The 13,506-nt window shown below is 38.4% G+C and overlaps 1 protein-coding gene across 2 annotated transcripts in view; it reads right to left on the reverse strand.

Moving 5' to 3' along the window:
• Positions 1-13,506, reverse strand: part of GNB4 (G protein subunit beta 4) — a 59,392-nt gene that overhangs the window by 2,272 nt on the left and 43,614 nt on the right. For both annotated transcript variants that reach the window (XM_060150043.1, XM_060150042.1), the window contains 4 exons: positions 11,965-12,127; positions 10,840-10,906; positions 10,536-10,737; positions 2,801-3,017 (listed from right to left, as the gene is read on the reverse strand). In XM_060150043.1, the coding sequence (XP_060006026.1) occupies positions 2,801-3,017; positions 10,536-10,737; positions 10,840-10,906; positions 11,965-12,127 (649 nt within the window). The remainder of the gene's footprint in view (positions 1-2,800; positions 3,018-10,535; positions 10,738-10,839; positions 10,907-11,964; positions 12,128-13,506) is intronic.

A 13,506-nucleotide genomic window follows, 5' to 3' on the forward strand; every position in this document is an offset into this window, starting at 1 on the left:
TAAGCAAAGCAAAACTAAAACTCAAGCATATGTTTAAAAAAATACAGAAAACAAACATGTTTTTATTTTGTTATGGATATTAATTCATTCGATCCAAGCAAAACACCTAATACCTCAAAAAAGTAATTGGCTTTGAACAACAGAGTATCTCCAAAAATTTACTTGCAAAATGCTAACCCGTGAACTTTTCTGCAGTCTCAAGAGAGGTTGTAGAAAATTATTCCTGGTAATGTTGACATTGCCTCCACTCCCTCAGAAACTTCAACAACTGTATAGGTGTTTAAAAGGGCAAGGACATACACCCACAAGGACAGCAAGGATGAGAGCAAGCAGTGGCAACAAAATTTTGTGAGCTGTATGGTGGTAAGTGTGTTAGTGGACCCCAAAATGCTAAGTTCAAAGCAAATGGTCTGATAAGCCAAGAAACAAAAGCAAACTGCAGAACCTCCAAAAGGGTCAGATACTAGTGGAACCAGGTATCTGTGGAACCAGACACGGGCAAAGATGGGGTAAACTGAGGCTACATTAGAAAGTGTCCAGGAATCAGTTAGACTCCCCAGGTCTCTTCCTTCACTCTGCAGAGTCAGATGATTTATCATCCTGCACCAGAACATAAGACTAGAGACTGATTTGCTAGAGAGAGTAAAAGAGGGTCTCTTAACTAGAAGAAAATAGGCAAAGTTGAGACTGGTGAAACTGCTGAAAATGGGGAATAAGTAAGTTTACTTGCTAATTGTCTTGCACCCCAGCTTCTTCCCAGAAATCAGCCCCCAAACTGTCAGTCAGCTTATATACTTCAGGTAGAAAAGTGGAACAGTCCACCTCAGAGAAGACAGCTGGCCCAAGGGAAAAAAGGCCATAAGATATATCAGAGGTTCCCCAATCAAAGCCTGGCCAGATCACTGTTCAGTGAGGCCTACAGTCAGTACACCCCAACCATGTGCAGAGGGCTTTCAAACAGTTAATAGTGCCTCACTCTTAAGGATAAATAAGAGGCTAAGAATCAGAGTTTTAAGGAAATATAATAGATAGGACACTGAAAAAATAAGAAAGAAGGGGGAAAAAAGGCAACTTGGAAAACAGAAGATTATGCTTTCAGAAGAAAACTTCAAAAAAGGCTTTCATTAATGACCCCAGAAAAACAAAAGACTTTTATTCATGAAAAAAAGAATGGGGGCCCTAAAAAAAAAAAAACTCTCAAAAAGATGGTAGCAAAAATAGAAAACCAAAGCTTAACAGAAGCTTCATGGAAAGAAAAGGCAAGAATTTCTCCCAGAACATGGAGCAAAAAAGACAGATGGAAAATATGAGAGAAACTAATAAGAAAGTCCAAGAAGTCCAACGTCAGAATAATGGGAATTCTGGGCTTCCCTGGTGGTGCAGTGGTTAAGAATCCGCCTGCCAAGGCAGGGGACAGAGGTTCAAGTCCTGGTCCGGGAAGATCCCACATTCCGCGGAGCAACTAAGCCCTTGCGCCACAACTACTGAGCCTGAACTCTAGAGCCCATGAGCCACAACTACTGAGCCTGCGTGCTGCAACTACTGAGTCCACATGCCTAGAGCCTGTGCTCCACAACAAGAGTGGACACCGCAATGAGAAGCCTGCGCACCGCAACGAAGAGTAGCCCCTGCTCACCACAACTAGAGAAAGCCTGTGCGCAGTAATGAAGACCCAGTTCAGCCAAAAAGAATGAATGAATGAATGAATGAATGATGGGAGTTCTACAAACAGAATGATAATGGAGAAAAAAGTGCCACCAATTAAATAAGCCGCCTAAACTTCCCAGTACTCCAGGGTATACGTTTCCAGGTTGAAAAGGTCCACTGAATGCCCAGAATGAGGGATGAAAATGGATCTACTCCCAAACATATCAAAACTTGCAAAAAGTCTGAAGATTAATTAGTGAGAAGTACATCAAAACTAAGAATGTAAGCCAAAAAGTTAATTTGACCCTAGAGAATATTCAAAAGCAGTGCAGCAAAAGAAGTCACAGCATATACCTCACTGCTTGGCAGTAAGTACTGTTTAAAAATTCATAATTGTGTAATAAACACTGACTGACGTTCTAAACCAAATTCACTACATGGGAAAAACTGGAAGATGGAAGCTGTGGTGGGAGGAGGGATGTTGAAACCAAACCCTCAACAGATAATGCCTAAAAGTTAAAAAAAAAAAAATCAGGATGTTCTTTAAAGATATAAAAGTAAATACTTAAAAGTAGCTACCATTGGGAGCAGAGAACATGGGCTGGGGTCAGTGGACTGCTGTGTTTTGGTAACAAGCCATGTAGACCTATTTGAGTCCTTGAGTATAATTTTGATTCCAAAAAAATTTTAAGTCACTCTGTGTAATTTGTTATTAATGACAGTCCCCAGTACAACTGGATGCTAATATTCTGGAAGCTGCAGGGGAGAACACAGAGTACGGGATTAAGGGGAGACAGTGGTTCCATGTCCTGCCCCATACAAGATCTGAGCCAAAAAGAAGATCCATGTTTCCTGTCAGGTTATAAAAGAACTGTAATTGGGAAAAGACCATACTAAATTATATTCACTATTCATCTTTATGTCAAAACTTACCAAACAAGAAAATATAGAATCAGATATCACTCTTCAGAAAACAGAAACATAAATATGGTTTATGGACTGTAACTGCACTCAAAAGATCAACAATGACCATGAATGAGAACTGCCATGTTGCCATTCCCCAGGGTGTCCATGGGGGCCCCAGAAACAACCGATGGGAACCTTTTCACATTTCCTGACAAAATCAAAACCTAATGTGTACTTATTTACTAACCTGCACGATCTCCTTTTAGTGTGTCCCATACGTTACAATTGAAGTCATCATACCCAGCTAACAGGAGACGCCCACTTTTTGAGAAGGCTACGGAAGTGATCCCACAGATGATATTGTCATGAGAATACAATAATAACTCTTGGTCTGCACGAAGGTCAAAGAGCCGGCAAGTAGCATCATCAGAGCCAGTGGCAAAGGCATATCCATTTGGGAAAAACTAGAAAGAAAAGCAACAAACATTTATTCCATAGAAGTACACAAACATTATGTGAGGCAGTGTAATAATAGACTCTGGGGTAAGACAGACCTAGATTCAAATTCCAACTTGGTTTCTTACCAGGTGAATGATGTTAGGCACTAAAGATTCTTAAACACTTGAGTCTTAGTTTCAGAATTTAGTGTGTTGGTTAGGGCTGAATGAAATAACACATGCACAGTACCCATAACCCACTGTTCAGCACAAAGCAAGTACTCAAAACATCCTGGCTCTGGTCCTCCATATGTCTTACTAAAATGTTTAAATCAAATATTACTATTTATAGAATTTATATATGTATGTATACTCTTAAATGTTCCAATAATCTCATTATGAGAAATAAATAGGAAACATTTTATAAAAGAGAAAATCATCCAGTTAGGCTAGGTTATAAAGTTAAGCTAGTAGTAAAGAAAACTATGCATTATTAGTTTGTGAATCCCCTTTCTCAGATACTGTGGCACTACTCAACACTTTTTACAAAGAGGAAATCACTTCATGTATCTATTGGTCATCTGTATTACTCTGTTAGTACCTGCTGATGTGTAGGAATAAAATGAATATAAATTTTTCTTTGTGGCAAATATTTTATAGTTTGTCATTTGCATTCTAATATTTTTTACTTTTTTAAAAATATAAAGCAATTTTTTGGAGGTATCACTCTCCCTGATTTCAAACTACTACAAAGCTATAGTAATCAAAACACTATGTTACTGACACTAAAACAGACACATAGATCAATGGAACAGAACAGAAAGCCCAGAAATAAACCCATGCACACACAGTCAACAACAAAGGAGGCAAGAATATAAAATGAGGAAAAGACAGCCTCTTCAATAAATGGTGTCAGGAAAACTGGTCAGCTAGATGCAAAAGCATCAAACTGGATGACTTTCTCACACCATATATAAAAATAAACTCAAAATGGATTAAATACTAAGACCTGAAATCATAAAACTCCTAGAAGAAAACACAGGCAGTATGCTTTTTTCTTTTTTTGGCCATGTTGCGCAGCTTGTGGGATCTTAGTTCCCTGACCAGGGATCAAACTCACGCCCCCCTCAGCAGTGAAAGTGCAAAGTCCTAACCACCGGACCACCAGGGAGTTCCCAGGCAGTATGCTCTTTGACAGTGGTCTTAGCAGTATTTTTCTTGGATGTCTCCTCAGGCAAGGAAAAGCAAAAATAAACAAATGGGACTACATCAAATTAGAAAAAGCTTTTGCACAGTGAAGAAAACTACTGACAAAAGGAAAAGGCAGCCTACTGAATAGGAGAAGATATTTGCAAACAATATATCCAAAATATACAAAGAATTCACAAAAGTCAATATCAAAAAAACAAACAACCCAATTAAAATACGAGCAGAGGAACTGAATAGACATTTTTCCAAAGAAGACATACAAATGGCAAATAGACACATGAAAAAATGCTCAACATTACTAATCATCAAGGAAATGCAAATAAAAACCACAGGGCGGGGTTTGGACAACCGTGGGAAGGAGCGGCAGCGACGGCCACTTCGGGAGGGGCGTGGCCTCGGCGTAGCACAGAGGCTTGACCTGAAAATGTGGGACTCAGTCGTGCCCCGTCCTGGAGCTAGAGGGGAAGAACCTACCAAATACAGACGCTGTTGGTGGCTGTAATTCTTTGTGGCCTCTATTTACAATAGCCCGGAGATGGAAACAACCTAAGTGTCCATCATCGGATGAATGGATAAAGAAGATGTGGCACATATATACAATGGAATATTACTCGGCCATAAAAAGAGACGAAATTGAGCTATTTGTCATGAGGTTCCTTCAAGTTACTTGGGAGCTGATCAAGACTTCAAGCTAAAGATGGTGATGATGAGTCGCCTGAGGGTCATTCTTCAAGCCTCTCCATGCAATGCACAGTGGAGAAGGTTCCAGATTCCGAGGTCCATGCTAGCAAGGCCCTGCAGCCTCTACACCTGTACTTACAAAACCCGGAACCAAGCCTGTGAGTACATGGCTGCCTGGAGAGACCAGAAGCCTGGTTGTTCCCTAACAGTCACATGTGTTGAGTGTCTGCAGCTCTGATGTCAGTAGCATTCCAGACTGGGATTAGATGCCTTGAGAACTGAGAGTCAGAACCCATTATTTCTCTGTTTGTTCAAATATGGAAAGCCTTTTTCTCCCCTAGCTTTATTGAGATATAACTGACCTAAGTCTAAGGTATACATCATGATGATTTGATACACGTACATACTGTGAAATGATTACCCCAGTGCCGTGTGGAAAGGTGTTTTCTTCACCAATTTTAACTTGTTAAAATGATGTCATGCAGAAATAGGTCAAAGAAGTCCTAAGTTTCAAATACTTTGAACCTGTTCTTTATTGTTTTTTGTTAGCAACCGTCTTTTTACTAAAATTGATCCACGGACTGCGAATTATTTCTGTGAGTCTGAACATTCTGGAATTTGCATATTCATGTTTGCAAGCAGTTCAGTAGCTTCATACTCTGGAATATTCCGTCCCTCGTTACAAATTGCAGAAGAGGTGCTTCTAGGTGACCAGCTCGCCAGTGTGAGCTCCGCTGTGAACCCAGCAGATCAAGTGAGGCAGCAGATGGTCCTCCCTGACACCACGGCACTACTGCCATGGGCGTGGGTCATCCTGTGCTGTCGGGGTGGACTGCACTGCAGATGCTGCATGGCATCCCTAAGTGTCCCCTGGGGGGCCAAGTAACCCTGGTACAGAACCCCTGAGATGATCGGAGAGGATAATGTGTGTGTTAGTGGAGACATAAGTTTAATGAAATGGTTAAGCATATATGCTAAGTAGTTACATATTCTCCACCATTCACAGTGAATTCACACAGAGTTTTCCAGTGTTGGTTTGCTTCCAGATTCTAGCTTTCTCAACTTCTCTTCCTTGGGTTTACTCTCTTTGACCCTGTTTTGCACATTACAAAAGGGATTTATTAGTAATGCTAATCTAGCTAAATCTATTGCCTTGAAACTGCTTCATAAATATATTTTTACTGTAAGTTTGTTTCCTCCGATGTTGACTGTGTTCTCATTAAACTGAGCTGGTCTGAGTCATAATAAATTTCTGGTTGCTGGGTGCGGCTTCCTACCATCAGGCCCCCATCCTACACGGACTGGCTTATTCTCAACACTGGCACTTTGCGGTCTAAGGCTTAAAATGGAAAAAAGTAGTCATATTTATCTAGTTACTAAATTTTGTGTGAGTGCTTTCCTTATTTTCTTGTTTGTTTATATATACAGAAAGTATTTGTTTTTATTTACAGAAAGATGGAAGTAAATCCAATATGCTCGTGTCTTTAGGATAGTTTGCTCCTTTTAGTGCTGACAGAACCCAGAAAGTATTGGCTTAGGGAGGTAGGGGCTTCTCTTGATTAATTTCCCACATCAGATGAAATGTTCTTGTTTGTAACTTACTAGAAGAAACAGGTCACAGTCACCGTTTGATTTTGGTTTTCGAATATTACTCTGTCCCTCCTTGTTTCCCCCAGGAGAATATTTGGTCTTTGCTGCCCTGGGCCACTGCGCATGTCCTATTTGTATATCCTGGTCCCTCATCTGTGTAGTTGTAAAGACGATACTCATTGATTCTGGAAGCTCAGTACCCCAGCGGAAGGCCCAATACACTTGTGACCCAGAGTGACGTAAGACCACTGAGGGTTAGTTAATGTGGAAAGTCCTTAGCTAGCGCCTGCCACACACTGAGAACTCGGCCTTGGCAGCGACCTCTAGTACCACAGTCGTTATCATCATCACCACCTTCATCACTGTCATATGCTCAGCACCTCCCTCAGATGTCTGACCATTGTTAGGATCCGGGAGCCGAGTAGGGAGTGACCGAAGGAGGAGGCTGCGGCGAATTTAGAAACAGCATTTCACTGGGGCCTGTGCCCTGTGCTCTGCCTTCACTCCGCACCATCCCTCTCCCCGAGGAATCACTGGCATCAACTCAAACTGCTGTTGGCTGTGATCTCAAGTGGCAGACAGTAAATGTTGACAGCCCTAACCCTGCAGACTGGTGATATGATAAAATAAAGATGAAAGCCTGCATCTATTACCCACGATGAAAATAAAATCACTTTCATTTCTTGTAAAAAAAATAAATAAATAAAATAAAAAATAAAAAAAATAAAAATAAAAAAAAAATAAAAACCACAATGAGACAGCACCTCACACCTGTCAAAATGGTTATTATCAAAAAGACAACAAATAAGTGTTGGCAAGGATGTGGAGAAAATATCCCTCATGTGGTGTTGGTGGGAATGTAAACTGGTGTAGCCACTATGGAAAACAGTATGTAGATTCCTCAAAAAATTAAAAATAGAACTACCATATGATCCAGCAATTTCACTTCTGTGTATTTACCTCAAGAAAACAAAAACACTAATTGGAGAAGATATACATGCACCCTGTTCAATGCAGCATTGTTTAGAATAGCCAAGATCTGGAGGCAACCTCAGTGTCCATCAATAGAAGAATGGATAAAGAAGATGTGAGATATACACGTACACACACACAGACACACACATATACATACACACAATGGAATATTACTCAGCCATAAAAAAGGAAATCTTATACCATGTTCTTGAATTGGAAGAATCAATATTGTCAAAGTGAGTATACTACCCAAGGCAATCTACAGATTCAATGCAATCTCTATCAAACTACCAATGGCATTTTTTCACAGAACTAGAACAAAAAATTTTTTAATTTGTATGGAAACACAAAAGACCCTGAATAGCCAAAGCAATCTTGAGAAAGAAAAACAAAGCTGGAGGAATCAGGCTCCCTGACTTCAGAGTATACTACAAAGCTACAGTAATCACAACAGTATGTTACTGGCACAAAAACAAACACACACTTGATTCCATTGATCCACAGATCAATGGAACAGGATAGAAAGCCCAGAAATAAACCCACACACTTATGGTCAATTAATCTACAACAAAGGAAGCAAGAATATACAATGGGGAAAAGACAGTCTCTTCAATAAGTGGTGCTGGGAAAACTGGACAGCTACATGGAAAAGAATGAAAGTAGAACATTCTCTAACACCACACACAAAAATAAACTCAAAATGGATTAAAGATCTAAGCATAAGACTGGATACTATAAAACTCTTAGAGGAAAACATAGGCAGAACACCCTTTGACATAAATTGCAGCAATATCTTTTTGGATCCTTTCCTAGAGTAATGGAAATAAAAACAAAAATAAACAAATTAGACCTAATCAAATTTAAAAGGTTTTGCATAGCAAAGGAAACCATAAACAAAACAAAAAGACAAGGACTTCCCTGGTGGTCCAGTGGTAAAGAATCCACCTTCCAATGCAGGGGATGTGGGTTCAATTCCTGGTCAGGGAAGTAAGATTCCACATGCCGCAGGGCAACTAAGCCCGCGCACAACTACTGAGCTTGTGCACCTCGATGAGAGAGCCCACGTACCGCAACTACAGAGCCCATGTGCCCTGGAGCTCACGTGCCACAACCAGAGAGAGAAAATCTGCATGCCACAACTAGATAGAAGCCCATGCACCACAACAAAGAGCCTGCGCCGCAATAAAAGATCCTTCATGCCTCATCTAAGACCCAACGCAGCCAAAAAAATAAAGAAAATAAATAAATCCAATAAATATTAACAAAACAAAAAGACAACCTACAGAATGGCATAAAATATCTACAAATGATGCGAGTGACAAGGGATTAATCTCCAAAACACACAAACAGCTCATGCAGCTCAATATCAAAAAAACAAACAATCCAATCAAAAAATGGGCAGAAGATCTAAATAAACATCTCTCCAAAGAAGACACACAGATGGCTCAACATCACTAATTATCAGCATCACTAAAATCACTAAAATCAAAACTACAATGAGGTATCATCTCACACTGGTCAGAATGGCCATAATCAAAAAATCTACAAACAAATGCTGAAGAGGATGTGGAAAAAAGGGAACCCTTTCAAAAATCTGAAAAAACATTTCAAGAAATGAAAAATCATATAATAACTTATCAATATGGATGCAAATTTTAAAATTTTAACAAATCAAATCCACTAGTAACTAAAAAGGATTATGCATTATAACCAAGTGAGGTTTGTCCTAGAAATGTAGGGTTGGGTTAATATTTGAAAACTAATCCACGTAAATTCACCATTTAACAGACTGAAAAAGAAAAACCACATGATCATCTCAATAGATGAAGAAAAGACATTTGATAAACTTCAACACTCATTCCTGATAAATCTGTAGCAAACTAGGAACAGAAGAGAAGCTCATCAACGTGATAAACGTGGTGGGATGAGAGATGGAGAGGATTGCATTTGCCTATTCCAAAATTCTACTCTTAAACCAGGTTGGCCTAATAGGGGGTGGGGGTAACAAAGCCTTTACTTTCTCTGATATTCTCTAAAGATTATATAAAATTGACTTTCAATATGCACATGATAAATAAAAACGAATTTTTCCCAAAAAATATCTTCTTGCAAAATTAGAGTGTATCTTACACCCATAAACACTTGCAATTACAGTGCTTTAGGAAATTCTAGTCATATCTATACATTTTGGCATCTGATCCACATAGGACAATTTACCTAAGTCAAGCAGTATCCCACCTCCTCTTAATATCCCTCTCCTCAATGCTGACTGTTTGATAAATCATTTTGATTGTCATTCAAAATGCCATTTTAGTTTTAATTTATAAAGACATATGACTAGTTCATTCTCATTTTTGGAGTTATTTATTTATTTTCTTTCTTTTTCATTGATGTATAGTTGATGTACCATATTAAAAACAATACTTTTTTGAAATAAGAACTAAGTACTTATTGTCTGGCTTAATCTATTTGTGGATACCTGTTTGAGGGTTTTTTTTTCAATATGAAGGAGATTATAAATAATTTATACCATTTATTGAGCATCCAGTCTATAGTTTCATTTAGTCTTCACATTATTCTTTAATGTAGGTAGCATTATTCCTACTGAGGAATGTGTAGCTCACAGAGGTTAAGTAGCCCACCTGATCTCACACAGCTGGTTCCCAGCAGAACTGAGATCCAGAGTTTGCTGACTTCAAAAGCTATACTCTCTACACTAAACAGCTGCCTCTGTCTTCCTGACTGTCTCTCTTTGGGTTGTTCCCTTGACCCCAGAGATATGGGACTTTGTTCTCCTCTGAACACACTGTTGATACTCATGATCTGCTTGTTTGCTCAAGATGATCTATCCCTCTAAATCTGGGAGAAAAAAAAAAAACTTATTCCTGTTTACCTGCAAATAAGGACCTAGGCCTATGGATTAAAACCTTTCCATTAAAAAAAATCAAACCCTTGTTATTTGGGGGTTAAATGTTATAAAAGCATACTATTTATAAGAATCCTTGAAGGGAATCTGTTGTTAAAATCATACTGTAGAGTTCGACACTTTATATGCACAATCAATTTTCCTTAGAAATGCTCTTCACTTACACTGACAGCATTAATATCCGACACATGGCCAGTGAAAGACTGTCTACACATTCCATCTCGAATATCCCATAATTTTGAAGAGGCATCACAAGCACCAGAAACAAAAGTCCTCATGTCAGGACTCAGAGAAAGACTCATCACATCTCCAGAATGCCCAGTGAATGTAGTGGTCTGCTGGGCAGTTTCGATGTCCCATAAAGCACTATAATTAAAAACAGAAATAATTAATGACTGCTCTTTTCTTACATTAGTTCCTACTACCATCCTCAACCTCAAAATCAGTAATCTTCTGGAATAAACTTACCAAGTTGTATCTCCTGAACTTGTAACAATTTGGCTGTCATCTAAAAAACGACAGCAGGACAAGTAGCCTACAGCATAGAGAGTAACAAATGTTAGGTTATCACTGATTAATTCAATTACCGTATGAAACAGTAATATATATTTTTAAACATATAATACGTGGGCAAGTGTTTGTTAGTATAATCTATAGTTCTACTTTTAATTACTTCCAACTCTATGCTGCCTGCAACTGAATTTTATCAACAAACTCTCAGGTATTTACTGTGTTGATGACTCAGTTACAAACTTGTGTAAAAGACACAGTCCTTTCCACCTACTACAATTACCTAAGAGAAAGATACTCCTTAATACAAATATCTATTATAATCTATAGCAGACTTGGTTAAGTACCTTGGAGAAATATTTTAAAAACCTCAGGGAAGGAAAGGTGGCACTCAAATGCTCAGAATTCACCTGTGCTTCAAAATATGGAAATTTCAGGAACAATACCATTATTGAGATTGTGTAAAAAGCACAGCCAAATAGTACTTCCAAGAATCCAGAGAGGCTGAAACCTGGTGAGTGGTGATAAATTCCTAATTAACACTGCTAACCAAATACTATATTATTGAACTATGGTGTGCACATTGAATGCACTATCACATAGTGAAAAATACTTCATAAATGTATCTTGATACACACTTTCAATTACATAATTAAGCACCAAAATCCCATAATTGCTATAGGTTTGCAGAGAATACAGAAAATTATATTTGCTTTCTTTTTGTATTTTTCATTATTGTTTGAATTTTTCACAATAAATTTATAATTTTTACAAAAGCAATACTATTTTTTGGAGTTATTTATTTTCTTTCTTTTTCATTGATGTATAGTTGATGTACAATATTAAAAACAATACTTTAAAAAAAAAACAATACTTTTTTGAAAGAAAAATAGAAGTATGGTCATCATTTGTATAATTCTAAAAAGTCAGTGTTTCCCAGATTCATGGTAATTTCTACTCTCACTTGATTAATATGCATCCTTTGGCCAGCTGATCTCACTTTGTCACTCCTTCTCCTTGATCAGCTCATTCTTCAGGAGGAAGCAGGTTTAGGAGAAAAGGACAATATGTAGTGATGCTCACCCGTGTGACCCGGTAACTCTCGGCTCACTCTCACATTTCCCTCTCTGGTTTTCAAGTTATATATAGAGCAGATGTTGTCCAGTCCTCCACAAGCAACATAATTACCAGAGGGAGCATAAGCACAGGTCATCACCCAGGAGGACCTCAAAGGAATAGCATGCATCTATAGGACAAATACAACACAAAAACTAAGTCAAGAGTACAAAAACAGTCATTAATTTTTCAAACCTACTTACAATGAAGCAAATATTACTACAATTTAAATGTACTTAAAAAATAGGCCAAGTAAAATAAAAATGAAATGGTTTGAGAAAGTGAACAATAAAAAATAAAATACTAGGGCTTCCCTGGTGGCGCAGTGGTTGAGAGTCCGCCTGCAGATGCAGGGGACACGGGTTCGTGCCCCGGTCCGGGAAGATCCCACATGCCGCGGAGCGACTGGGCCCGTGAGCCATGGCCGCTGAGCCTGCGCATCCGGAGCCTGTGCTCCGCAGCGGGAGAGGCCACAACAGAGAGAGGCCCACGTACCGCAAAAATAAATAAATAAATAAAATAAAATACTAATGCACACTGAAATGCCTGTTATATCTTCTGTATTATTATCAAATCATTTGGATTTAAGTGCTCTTTTCAGAAAGTATTCTTTTAAGAATAACAAGGACGTAGGACATTTCAACACTAACAGAGCCATTTGAAATATTAAGTGTAAATGTTAAAGAACTTAACAAAATTTTTTGTTTTTGCATTAGTGCTCAAAAGATGAATTTCCTCTAACATAACACTGAATAATACAAGTACTGGAGTTGAACAGAGTGGTTCTTCCACAAAGAACTATGACCTTCTAATAACACATATTCTGGGCTCAAATTCAAACAATGGTAATAGTTTGCACTGATCTACTCATACCACTGTATGATGCCTTATTACCCAACACCAAGCATTTGCAGGTCAGGTAGCAAAGTTTAATGTGAATGGGAACATAAAGGCTAAGTGGCCCATACACAGAATCAACACATTGTGGGATTACTATGCTCTCACTTAACCTAAAAGAATATTTTTCTGTTTTAGGAAAATATAGTTGAAAGTCACACTCAATTCTGATTGATACAGAAAAACTATTATATTACAAATGTGTCTTAGCTAGCTTTAAATTCTCAACCAGGCTGAAGTTACTGTTTATTTCACAAAATAGTACTTCTAAATCTTTACTAGAAACAGTGGTATAAGTGCACACAGAATCTAGAAGTATTAGACTTGTGAGCATTTTCCTGGAGCTTCTTCATGACCACTCAACACCTCTATGTCAGGGGTTCCTTCCAGTGGACATATTAAGAGGATCCACTGGCGTAAATACCACCAAGGGATCTAAACAAGTTGTAATTTGCCTCCAATCTACTGTATCTTCTGAGCAGTCCAGAAACACAAATCAATGCCTAGTGTGGACCAAAGAAAACATTCTAGCTTATCCACAACTAAAAATAAAAACTGCAGGGTCGCTGTCACATTAGGAAATGGGACCTTTTAAAAAAATCATTTATATGT

Source organism: Lagenorhynchus albirostris, chromosome 5 (genome assembly GCF_949774975.1).
Source record: "Lagenorhynchus albirostris chromosome 5, mLagAlb1.1, whole genome shotgun sequence".
In the NCBI taxonomy this organism is placed as follows: domain Eukaryota; kingdom Metazoa; phylum Chordata; class Mammalia; order Artiodactyla; family Delphinidae; genus Lagenorhynchus; species Lagenorhynchus albirostris.